Here is a 17,986-nt window from a genome sequence, read left to right as displayed (position 1 = left end):
GTATTGCAATGTGCAAACACAACCAGTGATGCAAATAAACAAATATCCCATGCATTATGATAAAACATTTGGGGATTAAGGAGGACAAAGTCATAACAAGGGAATGATCAGCCCCAGCCAAAACCTATTTTGATGAATGACTTATTATCTCTTCCAAACCTTTTTCTCTTCCCAAAAGCTCACAATGAGGAGCTGAAACACGAAGTGAGCCTGCTCCTCACAACTGCTCAGGAAGTTGGCTCCCCGCAGGAGAAGTCAACCATTGTGGAAAACCCATCAAGAGAGGAAGAGCCTCATTCCCATCAAATTCAGGTAGGTTTTGGGGTTAACCAAGTTTAGCAGAGTGAGCTTGTGTAGACCACAGTGAGAGGGAAGGAAACAGCCAAGGGAAACAGCCAAAACCCTCCTGGTTTTGAAAAAAAGGTCTTAACTATAATTAGGGCAATTGGCAACCTATTTCAAATGATGATATTTCTGTTCTCCTTTGCCTTGCAGCCCCTGATCCTAGAGGGAGAGATGGAGATATCGATGGAGAAGGAAGAGGTATTTAGCCAACAGAGTCTAAATCGAAAACTGCATGAGACGGAGGCTGCTCATGCGGAGACTGCGTTAGAGCTGGAAAAAACCCGGGACATGCTCATTCTGCAACACCGCATCAACCGGGACTATCAGGTGAAATGTCCTGCCGATGGGAGAGTGAGCTCTTGGAGGACTTCCAGGTTGAGGGGATTTACAAATAAGGCATTATCTTGAAATGCTTAACTGGTCTGGAGGCATGTTCTGTGTACAGTCAGCCCAACACAATTGCAGTTTTGTAGGGACCATAAGCCAGAAAATAACTATTGCCTATGTAGCTTTGCCTCTGCATATATCATATATCCTTTACATGGACAATATAAGCACTTTGTATGAACCAAAGTGCTTCGCCCTGGTGGCGAAGTGTGTTAAAGCACTGAGCTGCTGAACTTGCAGACCGAAAGATCCCAGGTTCAAATCCCGGGAGCGGTTTGAGTGCCCGCTGTTAGCTCCAGCTCCTGCCAACCTAGCAGTTTGAAAACATGCAAATGTGAGTAGATCAATAGGTACCGCTCCAGCGGGAAAGTAACGGCGCTCCATGCAGTCATGCCGGCTACATGACCTTCGAGGTGTCTACGGACAACGTCGGCTCTTCGGCTTAGAATTGGAGATGGGCACCAACCCCCAGAGTCAGACATGACTGGACTTAACGTCAGGGGAAACCTTTACCTTTACTATGAACCAAAGTAGTATGTGCAACACAGGGCCTGTGACCTCTCCCTTCCTGTGAGCTGGTGCCTTTCTCCAGGAAGTTCCCAAGGGAGAAGAAAGCTCAGAGTAAACAAGTTAGGTCATTGGTATCACTTGTGCCATGTAGGTGTGGAAGGTGAGGAAGACCCTCAGCCATTGGTCAGTTTTAGATAAGCCAAGACACATATATTCTTTGTTTGCTACGACATGCTTTGCAACGGCCATTTGCATTGTACGGACCCACAAATGTGGGTACTTACGGCTGTTTTGTCTTATCATCAGCTGTGATAATAAAAGGCTTGTTTTATTGCTGTCCTGGAATTCTCTCCTTTACTCCCCCTCTGGGCTAGTCTCCAACAGTTGTAATACATAGTTTTTATTAATATGTTCTATTTAGGAATCTCTAGGTCCTCTACGTAGCATGGCTATATGGTCAACTTCTGTCAGAGTTTGACCATAGAGTGGCTGAAAGTTGACTGTATCATGCTTTCTTTGGGGATTCCTGGGTTTAGGCAGAGCTGGAAGGGGTGCTGCTGCAGGCCAATAGAGAGAAGCAGGAGCGTGAGGAGAAGCAAGAGAACATGGCCCAGCTTCTGGATCTACGTAGCTCCCGTATTCGCCAACTTGAAGGTATGGTGGATAGAAGAAATATACTCTTTGGCACAATCATTCTCTCTTAGATCTGAATCCTGGTGGTTAATCATAACTGAAGTAGACCCATAGAATCAGTTCTTTCCGTGTTCCTGAGATTAGACACTCCTGTGTAGTTTTCAGGATGAAGGGAAGGAACCTCAGAGTGAGAGCACAGCCTTGAAAAGCCTCGTTCTCCCTCCACCCCCTACTAATTCCACATTACTGAGACATAGTATTTCTTGTAATTGTATGGTATATTTTCATATCTTCCAAAATTGATCAGCATAGCTTTAGCATCATACCAACATGTCCCTTGTTGAATCCCATCCCATGTTTGTGCAGAATTAGGGATGCCACCTCAACTTTTATGCTTCTCTTTCAGGTGAGTACAGCCTCCTGCCCATGTTGTTTAATGTTTATTGTCTTTAGCTTTTAAATGTCTATTGTATTGTTTATATCACTATTCACAGCTTTGGGTCTCTTTTAGAGAAAAAAGTAGTATATAATAATTTTGGAAACAATAGACATTGACAAAATTACGATCTGCCAACTGCAAAAGGCCACCCGACTGGGATCTGCGTGCATCATCCGAAAATACATCACACAGTCTTAGACACTTGGGAAGTGTTCGACTTGTGATTTTGTGATACGAAATCCAGCATATCTATCTTGTTTGCTGTGTCATCAAATAAAATAATAATAATAATAATAATAATAATAATAATAATAATAATAATAATAATTTAAAATTAACTGTATCTGTTGCATGAATACAGTACGAATAGGAGATAATCCTGTTTCCATTTGTTTCCGTTCCCTGCTCCCTTTCCCCCATATTTCTGGTTGCTGCTCTGTATGTGCAACTTATTTGGTCAAGGAAGAATGCTGTTACACTATGAATGTGGCAAGTGTAGAGCAGAACTTTCCAAACTGTGTGTCATGACCCGTTTTTGTGTGCCAGCTGCAGTGTGTAGGTGTTTCGCGCAAATCTAATGAGAAACCTCTGAGTTTAGGTGAAAAAAGCAATAAATGATATGTTTTTTAAAATTACAAATGACAGATTTTCATAAGATGTGTTGTGTTCTCACACACTTTGTTATTACACTTTCTGTCTGTGTCTGTATCTCTTTTATGGGTTTAGTTTCACCTCTAGTTTGCTCATAAAACTGAATTACCGTGTCGCGAAATGATGCAAGCCTAAAAAGTGTGCCACCAACATGAAATGTTTGGAAAGGTCTACTGTAGGCATGCCTCTTTCTGTTCTGCCCTTCAGAGCAGCTGAAGGATATCGCCTATGGAACTAGGGCTGTCCCGTTCCGAATGGGTGAAGTCGATGCATCCTTGGGAACAGACCCTGACAAGGCCCCGCAGTTGCGACGTGGAGAGAACCTCTTTGAGCTGCACATCTCTGGTGCTGTGCTCTCTGCTGAGGCACAACGTTTCCTGGGGGACGCAGAGCCCGCCACCTTCTGCACATACTCCTTCTATGACTTTGAGACCCACTGCACCCCTGTAGTGCGGGGCATTCGGCCCCGGTATGACTTCACATCCCAGTATGTTGTCCGGGCTGAGCCTTTCTTCCTGCAGTACCTGCAAGAGGCAGCTTGTCGCCTCGAGCTCCACCTTGCCTCTGCTGTTGACCACGCCACCCTGGCCTCCTGCCGGCTGCGTTTTGGTGAAGCCTTGGGCACCGGGGAGCAAGTCCATGCCACAGCGGTGCTGCATGGTAAGGATAGTTCCTTCTGTAGTGATTCACTGGGAGAGGTGAGGAACTACAGTAGAGTCTCACTTATCCAACATAAACGGGCCGGCAGAATGTTGGATAAGCAAATATGTTGGATAATAAGGAGGCATTAAGGAAAAGCCTATTAAACATCAAATTAGGTTATGATTTTACAAATTAAGCACCAAAACATCATGTTATACAACAAATTTGGCAGAAAAAGTAGTTCAATACGCAGTAATGCTATGTAGTAATTACTGTATTTATGGATTTAGCTCCAAAATATCACGATATATTGAAAACATTGACTACAAAAATGTGTTGGATAATCCAGAACGTTGGATAAGTGAGTGTTGGATAAGTGAGACTCTACTGTATATGGTTAATTCACAGTCCAGATATCAAGAAGCTGAGGAATCCTGCATGCAACACAACGTGCCCTCTATAAAATTTCTAGGTCCTCCAGGCAATTCTATGATACGTTTCCATTGGAAGTTAGCATAGAATTGCCCTGGAAAATATAGAAAATTTCAAGAGAACTATCCTAAGTCGGCCAGGACAACTCTATGCTAACTGATAGCATAAATCATTCATTTAATTACTATCATCCAGTTTACAGTTTCGACATTCAAGAATGTGTCTCCTGCAGATAAGGGATTTTGTATATACAGTAGAGTCTCACTTATCCAACATAAACGGGCCGGCAGAACGTTGGATAAGCGAATATGTTGGATAATGAGAGATTTTAAGGAGAAGCCTATTGAACATCTAATTAGGTTATGATTTTACAAATTAAGCACCAAAACATCATGTTATACAACAAATTTGACAGAAAAATTAGTTCAATACACAGTAATGCTACATAGTAATTACTGTATTTACGAGTTTAGCACCAAAATATCACGATGTATTGAAAACATTGACTACAAAAATGCGTTGGATAATCCAGAACGTTGGATAAGCGAGTGTTGGATAAGTGAGACTCTACTGTACTTTAAATGTGTTGATGACACTGTATGGATTCCTGGAATTACATTTTTGGGAGGGATATTTAAAAATCTCAACTGGACAGCTCCAGTGTCTCACCAGACTACAAACCCTAGCTTCCTTAGGATGTCATATAATGCAGTCTGAAATTGTATTATGTGGTTAACGTAGAACCATATAAGGCAGTTCAATTGAGTTAAACTGCATTATATGGGTCTACACTCACCATATAATGTAGTTCCAAACTGGATGATGATGATGATGATGATGATGATGATGATGATGATGATAGTTGTTTCCTACCACTCCTCAAGGCTTGAAACAGTGTAGATTCAGCCATAATGTAATTTGAAAAGGCCCTGTGAAGCAAAATTAGTCTTTTGCTATGCCGTTCCCACTTCTCATACCACTGCAATTTCCCTGCCTTGCTTTTCTCAACATCGTACCCTCCTCTGTCACTATAGGTGCCAATGGCGCAGATTACGGTCTTCTGGAATATTGGGTGAGGTTTCGTTTTCCTATAGAAGAGACCTTGAGGCTGCACCACCAACGGACCAAAGCTTTGGGTTACCTCTCTGCCGGAGTACCACGCTCCACCGCGGTCCAATTGCACTGGCAAAAGGAAGGGGTAAGAAGCAAAGGATTGGCTTTGGATTGAAAAGCAGCAGCTTTATTTGGTGTTCTATTTCTCATAGCATCTACAACAAAACAAAAAGGAAGAAAACTGGAGAGTATGGTTTAAAACCCACAAGAGAAATAGGAAACACATCTCAGAAGTTAGTACACTCTCTCCTGTGTCTCCAGTGGACATATCTGTGATGGTGGTGGGGCCAGAAGAAAGTCCTTTCCTGTAAAAGTCAGGCAAACTCATAAGGAGATTTGGTCTTATAGGCCCCTTCTATACTGCCATATAATCCAGATTATCAAAGCAAATAATCCACATTATCTGCTTTAAACTGCCATATACAGTAGAGTCTCACTTATCCAACATAAACGGGCTGGCAGAACGTTGGATAAGCAAATATGTTGGATAATAAGGAGAGATTAAGAAAAAACCTATTAAACATCAAAGTAGGTTATGATTTTACAAATTAAGCACCAAAACATCATGTTATACAACAAATTTGACAGAATAAGTAGTTCATTACACATTAATGCTATGTAGTAATTACTGTATTTACGAATTTAGCAACAAAATATCACAATGCATTGAAAACATTGACTACAAAAATGTGTTGGATAATCCAGAATGTTGGATAAATGAGTGTTGGATAAGTGAGACTCTACTGTAATCCAATTCAAAGCAGATAATTTGGATTTTTATATAACAGTGTAGATGAGGATTTAGATAGGCTTGGGCTCCTTGGAGGAAAGGCATGAAACTATTGTAACAAATGATGACACAACTTTATGAAAATTAACAATATGAATTTAAAAAGAGAAAAGTGTGTAAGATATTGCACTTAGGCAGAAAAAAATAGACATAGGATGGATAGCACCTGCCATGAAAACAGTATGTGTGAAAGGGATCTTATTAGGTTGCAAGCTGAACACAAGCCAACAGTGTGATGCAGCAGCTAAAAATCCAATATGATTCTAAACGGTATCAATAAGACTATAGCACCTTCATTGAAGGTATTCATAGTTCCACTCTCTTCTGCTTTGGTCAAACCTCACCTGTGTCCAGTTCTGGGCACTACAATTCAAGAAATATATTGACAAGCCAAAACATGTCAGAAAAAGGGCAATAAATATGGACAAAGGTCTGGAAGCCAAACCTAATAAAGAATGGCTGAGGGAGCTGTATATATTTAGCCTGGAGAAGACACGGTTAAGAGGAAATATGATAATCATGTTTAAATATCTGAAAGGAGGTCATATGGGTTCAAACTAAAGGAAAAGAGTTTCCACCTAAACATTGAGAAGAACTTCCTGAGTGTGGTGGAGTCTCCTTCTCTGCAGGTTTTTAAGCAGAGGCTGGATGGCCACCTGTCAGGAGTGCTTTGATTGGATTTCCTGTATGGTAGAACAAGGTTGAACTGGATGGCCTTTGTGGTCTCCTGCAACTCTTTTTATGAAGTCCTGCTAGTGATACACAAAAAAGTCCCAATGAGTTCTTTACCCCCCAACACATTATAATGAGTGGATACCAGGTTCAAATGAGTTGGATCTCCTGGGGATTTTCCTTGACTCCGACTTCATTCTCTCTTTCCCCTGATAGGCTCAGGGAACAAACCGGAATGAGGTCCGTGTGCGGATTGAAGGATGCGCCGGCTTACGTAGTCGCTGGCTTGGTTCTCAGCCCAGCCCTTACGCCATGTACCAGTTCTTTACCTTCCCAGACCACGACACGGTCATCATCCCTGCAAGCAACAACCCACACTTTGGGGACCTGCAACCCTTTGTTGTGCGCGTCACCCCTGAGCTGCACCATTACTTGCTTGTGGAGAGCCTGTGGGTGTATGTATTCGATGATGAGGATGAGGAACCCGGCAACTACCTGGGCAAAGCCCAAATCCCACTCCTGCCACTAGCCAATGGACGCAGCATCTCAGGTGAGAGACTGGTGCCTCTGCAATCTTTGCACCTACGAATGTCTGAAGGAATCCCTTTTGATATTTTCCCCTTTTCGTCAACACAAAGGGGAACGGTCCAATCCATCAGCGAATCCTTATGTGCTTAACCAACTTCTGCAAACTTCTGAACATCTGTATCTGCTTACAAAAGAGTCAGCTTCATTGAATTCATGGGGGTTTATCTTTAAGTAGGCACATAGTGCAACGACAGGTTGCTACTTTCCTGGGAATCAACTTCATTGAACCTAACAGATCATTCAGTTAGCAAACAGTCTTGTCTGGAGTTACTGAATTGGTTTGAATTGGACTGAGAAGTTGCTCTGAAACTTTCCAATTAAAATGATGTATTGTCGAAGGCTTTCATGGCCAGAATCACTGAATCGCTGTGAGTTTTATGGGCTATATGGCCATGTTCCAGAAGCATTCTCTCCTGATGTTTTGCCCACATCTATGTCAGACATCTTCAGAGGTTCTGAGGCCTGTTAGAAACTAGGCAAGAGGGGAAAGTCCAGGGTGGGAGGAAGAACTCTTGTCTGTTGGAGGCAAGTGTGAATGTTGCAATTGGCCATCTTGATTAGGACTGAATAGCCTTGCTGCTTCAAAGCCTGGCTGGGGAATCCTTTGTTAGGTGTCAGTTGCCCCTGATTGTTTCTTGTCTGGCATTTCCCTATGTTCTGGGTGTTGTTCTTTATTTACTGTCCTGATGTTAGAGTTTTTTTAAAATTCTGGTAGCAAGATGTTGTTCATTTTCTTGGTTTCCTCCTTTCTGTTGAAATTGCTCACATGCATGTGGATTTCAATGGCTTTTCTGTGTAGCCTGATACGGTGATTGTGAGAGTGGTCCAGCATTTCTGTGCTCTTCTCAAATAATATGCTGTGCCCAGGATGGTTCATCAAGTGCTCTGCTGTGGCTGACTTTTCTGGCTGAGTACATAGAGACTGTGTGGACCTGAGCATTTGGTACCTCTCTCTCTCTGAATTTCATAAGGGGCTCTGGACTCACACAAAAACACAAATACCCCCCCCCCTTTAACCTTTCTAAGAATCTCTAGATCCTCCAATATGATATTATGGTCAACTTCCACTCAAATCGCCAGGAGAACCATGTGTTTTCTCATCCATCCCTGTTGTTTCCCCCTCCTCCAGGAGACTTTGTCCTCTTGGACCCGGCCGGCAAGCCCAACGGATCCATCTGCCTGAGTCTGGAGTGGAGCCTTCTTTATGTGCCTCCAGAAGAGGCTGGTGTACTTAAACCCACAGATTTGAAGCCTATGGAGCAGCAGATTGAGACGAAACAAGCCAGGCTGAGGAACCAGGTGATAAAAACTTAGCTGAGGAATCCATCCCAGTTGCTGGACTCCAGTGGGACACTGAGTTTCTTTTTTTGGATGAGTCCTAGCATCTCCTAGGCTGCATCTACATTGTAGAATGAATGCAGTTCGACAGCACTTTAGCTGCCCTGATACAATGCTAGCTGCAGTTTTATTATTTATTTATTTTATTACAATATTTATATTGTAATATATTTTATTACAATATTTTATTACAATATTTATATACAATATTTATTATTACAGAGTCTTGAGCCTTCTTTACCAAATAGAATCAACAAACTAGAACTCTCATAACTCCAATGCATTGAACCATGGTAGTTAATGCGGTGTCTAATTTCATTAATTCTACAGAGCTTGAAGAAAATTAATTCTTTTGGATTGCAGTCTCTAGAATACTGAGTTTTCTTTGAGCGGTGTTGTCCAAATAGTATTATTATTAGTAATATTATAGTATTACCAATATATTAATATTAGATATTATATTATATTATATTATATTATATTATATTATATTATATTATATTAGGTAAAGGTTTTCCCCTGACATTGTCCAGTCATGTCTGACTCTGGGGGTTGGTGCTCATCTCCATTTCTAAGCCGAAGAGCCGGTGTTGTCCGTAGACACCTCCAAAGTCATGTGGCCAACATGGCTGCGTGAAGCGCCACTACCTTCCCGTTGGAGCAGTACCTATTGATCTACTCACATTTGGATGTGCTAGGTTGGCAGAAGCTGGGGCTAACAGTGGGTGCTCACTCTGCCCCCCGGATTCAATCCTATGACCTTTTGGTCAGCACTTTAACACGCTGCACCATGAGGGGCTCCATAATATATCATATCATATCATATGTTATATTATATTATAATATTAATAGTATTACTATAGATATTCATAAACTTTGAAATATTGAGTCTGCTTTTCTCCAATGTCCTTTCAGAAGCCAAGAGAAAGCAATGCGGGCCTTTTGCCTTCCAGTCTCCAGAGGAAGAAGCCACGTCTGAGCCTACCTGAGGCGGAGAAACGGACTCTGAAACACACCAAGCTGGCAAATGGACCCAAGTCCACACAAGTCCAAGTGAGTCCTGTGGTGAAGCCCACAAGACCCGTGATAAAGGAGGATGAGGATGAAGATGCTCAGGAGGTACGAGATTGGCATCAACAACATTTTGCTAACAGGAAAAATCTAAATGTATCTATCATCATGTGCTCAAACTTGGGCCCTCCGGGTGTTTTGGACTTCAACTCCCACCATTCCTAACAGCCTCAGGCCCTTTCCTTTCCCCCCTCGGCCGCTTAAGCGGCCGAGGGGGGAAAGGAAGGGACCTGAGGCTGTTAGGAATGGTGGGAGTTGAAGTCCAAAACACCCGGAGGGCCCAAGTTTGCCCATGCCTGATTTTCCCCTACCATCATTTGTTCATCCCAACCTGTGTCTGGACAGGTGCTGCTAGAAGAGATAAGAGAAGAAGGGGAAGAAATCCTGGCTTTGGAAGAAGAAGCCGCGGCGAGAAATCAACGGGGATCAGACGCTGGATCAAGCATGGAGGCGGAAGCAGGCATGTCAAAGAAACCAGGTATTGGGTGCAACCAACAAGGACTAGGACTGTAACTATAGTGTGGAATTAATGCAATTTGAGATTACATTAACTGTTAACTATGTGATGAAATCCTGGGCTCTGTAGTCTGTTGAAGCACCAATTTCCTTTGACAGGGAAAGCTAAAGACCTTGTAAAACTGCAACTCCCAGGATTTCATAGCAGTCAGCCATGCCAATTACCGTGTATACCCGAATATAAGCCGACCCGAATATAAGCCGAGGCATCTAATTTTACCACCAAAAAAAACCCCCTGGGAAATCATTGACTCAAGTATAAGCCGAGGGTGGGAAATTTCAGAAATAAAAATAGATAGCAAAAAATTACATTAATTGAGGCATCAGTAGGTTAAATGTTTTTGAATACAGTAGAGTCTCACTTATCCAACACTCGCTTATCCAACATTCTGGATTATCCAACGCATTTTTGTAGTCAATGTTTTCAATACATCGTGATATTTTGGTGCTAAATTCATACAGTAATTACTACATAGCATTATTGCGTATAGAACTACTTTTTCTGCCAAATTTGTTGTCTAACATGATGTTTTGGTGCTTAATTTGTAAAATCATAACCTAATTTGATATTTAATAGGCTTTTCCTTAATGCCTCCTTATTATCCAACATATTCGCTTATCCAACATTCTGCTGGCCCGTTTATGTTGGATAAGTGAGACTCTACTGTATTTACATCAAGCCCCAGTGGCAAAGTGTGTTAAAGCACTGAGCTGCTGAACTTGCAGACCGAAAGATCCCAGGTTCAAATCCCTGGAGCGGAGTGAGCACCCGCTGTTAGCTCCAGCTTCTGCCAACCTAGCAGTTTGAAAACATGCCAACGTGAGTAGATCAATAGGTACTGCTCCGGCGGGAAGGTAACGGCGCTCCATGCAGTCATGCCAGCCACATGACCTTGGAGGTGTCTACGGACAACGCCGGCTCTTCGGCTTAGAAATGGAGATGAGCACCAACCCCCAGAGTCAGACATGACTGGACTTAACGTCAGGGGAAACCTTTACCTTACCTAATTTAAGATAAGACTGTCTAACTGATTAAATCATTATTCTTATCTTCTTCAATGTAACTATGCTTATGTATCCTTTTAATAATAATAGAGTATGAGCTCAAAATGCTGGAAATGTAGAGAGGAAGGGGGTTCATACTTCCACATTTGGTGGACATGTAAAAGAGCAAAAGAATTCTGGACAAAAATCCATGAGAGTACACAAATCATTTTGGATAAAAAGTTTAACAAAACACCTGAAATATACCTATTAGGCATTTCAAACTTCCCCCCAGGTTCAAATGAAGAAAAGATAATAACATACTTAACAACGGCAGCTAGAATTATATATGGGAGATTTTGGAGACAAAAAAGAAATTCCTAATAAAACAGATTGGCTAACTAAAATTTTAGAAATAAAAAATATGGACAGATTAACCTTTTTAATGTCTAAACAACAGGGAAAGCCAAGAAAAGAAACAAATTGGCAACAAGTGGAGAACTACATAAATAAGAAGGAGAAAGGATAAACGAATAAAAAAGAGGTCACACATTCAGATATACACACACACAAAAGGAAAAAGATTGGATGAAGAAGGAGAAAGAAGTACGAGCAGAAGACCAATCCCACCGGTTGACCTGGAAGTCCTATTTTAATTAATTTTTTTTCTTTTTTTTATCTTTTTTTCTTCTTTTTCTTTTCCTCCATCCCTGTCTCCCCTCTATCTGCCCCCTCACTACCCCCCCTATTTTTCTCTTTTTATTCTTTATTTTCCCCAATGCTATTTTATCATATATATGGAAACTTCTAATAAAGATTTATATTTAATTAATAATAATAGAGTAAAATAATACATGCAATAATAATAATAATAATAATAATAATAATAATAATAATAATAATAAATACAGGAAAATAATACATGTAATAATAAACAGAGTAGAATAATAAATGTAATAATAATAATATCAGAGTGAAATAATAAATATTAATAATAATAATAATAGAGTAAAATACATGTAATAGTAGCAACAATAAGAGTACAATAATAAATGTAATAATAATAGAGTAAAATAATAAATGTAATAATACCAATAATAATATAGAAAAATAATAAATGTACCATATATTCTCAAGTATAAGCTGACCCAAATATAAGCCAACCAGGATCCTCACCCGAGTATAAGCCAAGGAGGGCTTTTTTAGTCCTAAAAAAAGAGCTGAAAAACTAGGCTTATACTCGAGTATATACAGTAAACTACATTAATTCCAGCATGTAGGTACACCTTGAGACACAAGTGTATCCTGTTCTCAATATGAGGAAACCAAGCCTTTATTAAAAACTTTGGATCATCAGTACAATCAAACCAAGGCCCAGGAGTGGACACAGTTTCTTAGGACCTCTGTCTTCTCCATTCTTGCTTACAGCTTCGGAGGAAGTGGAGAGTGATGCTCCAACTACAGAGAGCGACGAAGTGGTGATGGCCTTATCAAGCCTGCAAGAGCCTCTGCAACCTGTATGTACCATTTCTTCTGCTTTAACCACAGACCTCATGCTCACTTGTGCACACAATTGTGCCAAAATTAAAATTTTCTCTCTATTTCCCCCCAGAAAAGTTTTCTTAATAGGTAGCTAGTTTTGCCCATTGTAGTGTAAGCTGACGCACTGCCATCAGGACATGAAGCTCCAGAATCATAGAGTTGGAAGAGATCCCCAAGGGCCATGTAGTCCAGCCTACTGCCATGCAGGAAAACACATTCAAAGCACTCCTGACAGATGGCCATCCAGCCTCTGTTTAAAACCGGTGCAGGAGCTTCCACCACCTTCCTTGGCAATATATTCTACTGCTGAACAGGCTTTATTGTCAGGATTTTTTTCCTAATGTTAAAGTGGAATATATTTCCTGCTCTTAATTATGTTTTTAAAACTATGACCTGTTTAATTTGTTTTTAAATGAGATGCTTGTTGTTTTAACTGTTTGATTTTATGATGTTATGTGATTTGTATTGGGCTTGTCTCCGTGTGAGTTGCTCTGAGTCCCCGTTGGGGAGATGGAGGTGGCATAAAAAATAAAGTTGTTATTATTATTATTATTATTATTATTATTATTATTATTATTATTATTATCCTGTGTTTGGAATCCATGACTCCGTGTCCTAGAACATTATCATGTTAAGGTCAGAAAATGGGTTCAACCTATTTTCTAGTCAATAGGTCTTCATTAGAGAAAGCATTTTAAGGGAGAAAATACCTGGAGACTTGCTTTGTTCCATAGTCTTTCTGTCCTTCAGGAGCCTTCGGACAGAATTCGACTGGAGATCATCTCTCTGAGTCTGCTTCCAGAGAGCGAACCTGTTGCCGATGAGCACATCCAACAGCTGTATGTGGAATATCACTTCCCTGGAGTGCTGCTGGAGGAAACGGAGACCCCTTTCTCTTTGCGGAAGCCGGAGGGAGATCAGGAAATCTACTTCCATTTCAGCAAAGGTGAAGCAGAAGTTTACATTAAGTGTCATCACTCCAGAAAGAAAACGGTCACTGATAGAAAGGCACATTCATTTACATAGAAAAGATTCACATCGCTCAGAAAGGCAAAGCAGTGTCCTCTGATCCGCTGGAACTGCAGTTATTATTATTATTATTATTATTATTATTATTATTATTATTATTATTATTATTTGATAGACAACAAGATTAGTACACAGCAAACAAGATCACTCTGCTGGCTGTTGTATTGGGTCACACATCAGACACTTCCCAAGTGTCTAGGACTATGTGATGTATCGGCAAATATTGTGGGCAGATCCAAGTAGGGTGGCCTTTTGCAGCGGACAGATGGTAATTTTATCCGCACTGATTGTGTTTAAGTGCAGGCCAAGGTCTTTAGGCACTGCACCCAGTGTGCTGATCACCATTGGGACCACCTTTACTGACTTGTGCCAGAGTCTTTGCAGTCCGATCTTTAAATACTTGTATTGTGTAAGCTTTTCCAGTTGCTTCTTCTCGATTCTGCTGTCACCTGGGATTGCAACATCGACGATCCATACTTTGTTTTTTAACATAACATTTTAAACATTATTGTTGTTGTTGTTGTTATTATTATTGTATTATTATTATTATGTTTATTTTTATCCCACTTTCTCTCTCCATATGGAGACTGAAAGTGGCTCGCAATTAAAAACATTACAATACAACTTAAAATATATAAATATGCAAATATTAAAACAGTATTAAACATCAATATTATAAACAATTCAGTTACCATCATCGCCACCCCCTTGATTAATATAGCTGCAAAGTGGCTTATTAAATATCTCAAAACAGCCATTCTCCCTTAGATCAGAACACTATGCTATGGAAGAGTAGTGTCCAAATGTTATTTGGTAGTGTCTTTTTTAAAGAATGCTCAAAGCCAAGACAGGTAACACCAACAAATGCCTAGTGCTGTACACTTTATTTTGGAGGAAGAAAATAGCAAAACTACCACTGAGTATTCTTTGCCTAATAAAATCCTATTGTTTTCTGAGTAGACCCATTGAATCAGTGGGCTGTAGCTATATATTTTCTCATCATTCAACTATTGATTCATTGTGTCTACTATAGTGGGAACAAATCATGATCTCTATAATTTGGTTATCCCTACACTGGGCATATTATTTTGTGGTTTCAAGAATTCCTACTTGATTATATTAATGGTTTTATTCTGCTCTCTTATGGCATAATAGCACTTGTGGTTGACTGCATTTGCAACTTCATCTCTGGGATGTTTTTGTATTAGATAAGGGTACCGAATGGTATTATCTAGTACCTGAATTCAGGCACCCCTCTGAGGTTGGAGGGTTAGAAAGAAAAGGAAAAACAATACTACTTCATTCTATTTTCAGTGTGGCTTTAGGATGTTGTATTATGATGCAGAATTTTCTTGAAGGTGTCTTATTTGTATAATGGCATAGTTGCATCAAAATGATACTCAGTTGTCAGGCAAGAAGTTTGCATTTCATTTTCACTAACTTTCAGGGATGGGGTGGTAAACGGTGCAAAATTGACCATGACAAATCTTATAGCTACACCCTTCCTACAAAAAAACTATGTGGATCCATTGCAACAAATTGGTTTTAATTCCCAATTAACCTTCCCCATTAGCCTTTTGTAAGGTTAATGGATCTTTGTAGCCCATGGCACCATGATTCTGTATACACTGGCAATGATATTGTTTTCATATAAATGCTGCCTGTACTTTTCCACTGCAGTGATCAGACTGGACCCAAACCCTGCAAGTCTCCAAAGGCAGTTGCTGTTCTCAATGCTGGAGGCAGAGGAACCTGAATGGAACCAGTGAGTACCTGTCTATTTTTCTCTTGAAAATCTGGGAGACAAGAAATTGAGGTTCCCATGTTCATGCATTCATGGAATCTCCTGCTGTATTTCAGGCTGCGGTTCGTAGTGGTGAGCGAGCCATTGCCTGGAGCTGGAGGAGACTGTGAGGAGGTGGGCTTTGCATACCTGGATTTGCGGGAGATCCTTCTCACTGGATGCGATGTGCTGGAAAGAGAGCTTTGGGGTAAGCAACAGGGTCCCTTCTCCCATCTAGGACAAAAGATACACTTAAATGACAAACCAACGCACCAGCCTTCCCTAGGATATGGCTGGAGAGTTTTAAGGAAGGCTGTAATGCAAGGAAGGGAGAAATGCAATGGTGTCCCCTGAAAAATATTGTCCCAACTTCTTTTTACTAAAAATACAACCCTAACAGGTATGCGGGTAATTTTACTGTATTTCTGCTCCCCCTGCCCTGGTTTAGGCCTAAGAGACCTTCTATACACTAAAAAGTAAATTGGAATTTAATTTCCAATTTATTTCCTGGTTTGAGAAATTCCCCGCTCCTATCCTCCAGAACATGAGAGGATCTTTTTAAGATACAAAATCAGGATTGCAGGGCAAGATAAAGGAGCCCAATCCATGACTGCGACACAGTGGGTTGAACCGCTGAGCTGCTGAACTTGCTGACTGAAAGGTTAGCAGTTTGAATCCGGAGAGCGGTGTGAGCTCCCACTGTTGGCCCCAGCTTCTGTCGACCTAGCAGTTCAAAAACATGCAAATGTGAGTAGATCAACAGGTACTGCTCCAGTGGGGAGGTAACGGCACTCCATGCAGTCATGCCGGCCACATGACCTTGGCTTAGAAATGGAGATGAGCACCAACCCCCAGAGTTGGACACTAGACTTAATGTCAGGGGAAAACCTTTACTTTACCTATTCTGCTATGCATTAATAGTGTCAGGATCAAGGTACATCATATTTATTTATGTATTTATCTATAGTATTTATATTCTGCCCTTCTCACCCCGAAGGGGATGCAGGGTGGATCACAATGCACATATACATGGCAAACATTCAATGCCATTAGACATACGAGATAGACAGACACAGAGGCAATTTAACATTCCAGCTTCTCCCACTCTATTCTGCTGTGGTCAAACCTCACCTGGAATATTGGGTCCAGTTCTGAGCAAAGCAATTCAAGGAAAGGGACTATCTAGAACAGGGGTCCCCAAACTTTTAAAACAGGGGGCCAGTTCATGATCCTTCAGACCGTTGGAGGGCCGGACTATAGTTGGCCTCCAAGCAATAATAATAATAATTAACAACAACAACAACAGAGTTGGAAGAGACCCTTTGGGCCATTGAGTCCAATCCCCTTCTGCCTTTGTGCACCAAAAGCACAAGCAAAGCACCCCTGACAAATGGCCACCCAGCCTCAATGTTACTAATAATAATAATAATAATAATAATAGAAGACCCCTTGAGTCATTTAGCCCAACCCACTTCTACCCTTGTGCCGTGGGGGTCGGATAGATTCGATGGGCCGCATCCGGCCCCCGGGCCTTAGTTTGGGGACCCCTGATCTAGAATGTGTCCAGAGAAGGGCTACCAAAATTGTAAAAGTTCTGGAAACTAAGCCTTATGAGGGAAGGCTGGGGAAGCTGAATGTTTTAACTTGGAGAATAAAAGGCTGAGAGGGGAAACGAGAGCCATGTTTCAGTATTTGAAAGGATGTAATACTGAGGAGGGGGCAACCTTCTTTTCTGCTGCTCTGGAGACTAGGACATAAAGGAGGAATTGATTCAAGTTACTTAAAAAGAAATTCCACCTAACATTGGGAAGAACTTCTCGACAATAAGAGCTGTTTGTCAGTGGAATATGCCACCTGGGAGTGAGTTTTTCTCTGAAAAGCCATCTTTCAGGAGGGCTTTCATTATATTTTCCTGCATGGCAGGGGGTTGGACTAGATGGCCCTTGTGGTCTTCCAACTCTGATTCTATAAATATGAAACATTCCCAAATTTTAGAGGCCCATTCCTCCTTATGCAACTCCAAAAAGCTGAGTCTTGAGATTTTTATCTTTTATTAGAGACGGTTCCATGACAAAAAGCACGTTCTTTTATCCACCACCAATCTCTTCCAAATGACTTTTTTTTAAAAAAGTAACTGAAAGAAAAGTAATTCATTAAAACTGTTGTCATTTCAGTGGTCAGTTCTTTAGATCTTGAGACGTACGTTGGGAAGCTGAAAGTGTCCATAGAAGCAGCTGCTGTCCTGCGTGCTGTCTATTGGGCCGGCAAAAGCAAGAAGACCGAGGAAAGATAACCTGACTGGGAGATACAACAGAACAAACAGGAACCCGCAACTAAAAAGCCGCTCTGAGATAAAAGCAAAGATGAAGCCCAAGAGAAATAAATCTGTCCAAATACTTAAAAAAACATTTTTATTGATCATTTTTTTCCAAAGTCAAAAATACTGAGTGCTAATGGGTACAGGGAAAAAAAGAGTTTGAGAAAGTGCCTCCCCCCCTCCCTCCCTCGCCCATGCCTGGAT

General features: G+C 41.0%; 1 protein-coding gene across 1 annotated transcript in view; it reads left to right on the top strand.

Moving 5' to 3' along the window:
• Positions 1-17,873, top strand: part of rpgrip1 (RPGR interacting protein 1) — a 28,571-nt gene extending 10,698 nt beyond the window's left edge. Inside the window, exons 12-25 of the mRNA XM_062957297.1 lie at positions 179-312; positions 496-672; positions 1,779-1,896; positions 3,173-3,625; positions 5,074-5,237; positions 6,831-7,164; positions 8,332-8,501; positions 9,456-9,659; positions 9,957-10,089; positions 12,540-12,628; positions 13,404-13,599; positions 15,363-15,447; positions 15,543-15,673; positions 17,640-17,873. Coding sequence (XP_062813367.1) covers positions 179-312; positions 496-672; positions 1,779-1,896; positions 3,173-3,625; positions 5,074-5,237; positions 6,831-7,164; positions 8,332-8,501; positions 9,456-9,659; positions 9,957-10,089; positions 12,540-12,628; positions 13,404-13,599; positions 15,363-15,447; positions 15,543-15,673; positions 17,640-17,758 — 2,507 coding nt within the window. The 3' untranslated portion in view covers positions 17,759-17,873. The remainder of the gene's footprint in view (positions 1-178; positions 313-495; positions 673-1,778; positions 1,897-3,172; positions 3,626-5,073; positions 5,238-6,830; positions 7,165-8,331; positions 8,502-9,455; positions 9,660-9,956; positions 10,090-12,539; positions 12,629-13,403; positions 13,600-15,362; positions 15,448-15,542; positions 15,674-17,639) is intronic.
• Positions 17,874-17,986: the final 113 nt, after the last annotated feature.

Source organism: Anolis carolinensis, chromosome 6 (genome assembly GCF_035594765.1).
Source record: "Anolis carolinensis isolate JA03-04 chromosome 6, rAnoCar3.1.pri, whole genome shotgun sequence".
Lineage (NCBI taxonomy): Eukaryota > Metazoa > Chordata > Lepidosauria > Squamata > Dactyloidae > Anolis > Anolis carolinensis.
Note: the sequence above shows the minus strand (reverse complement) of the source record. Positions and strands in the feature narration are given on the sequence as shown.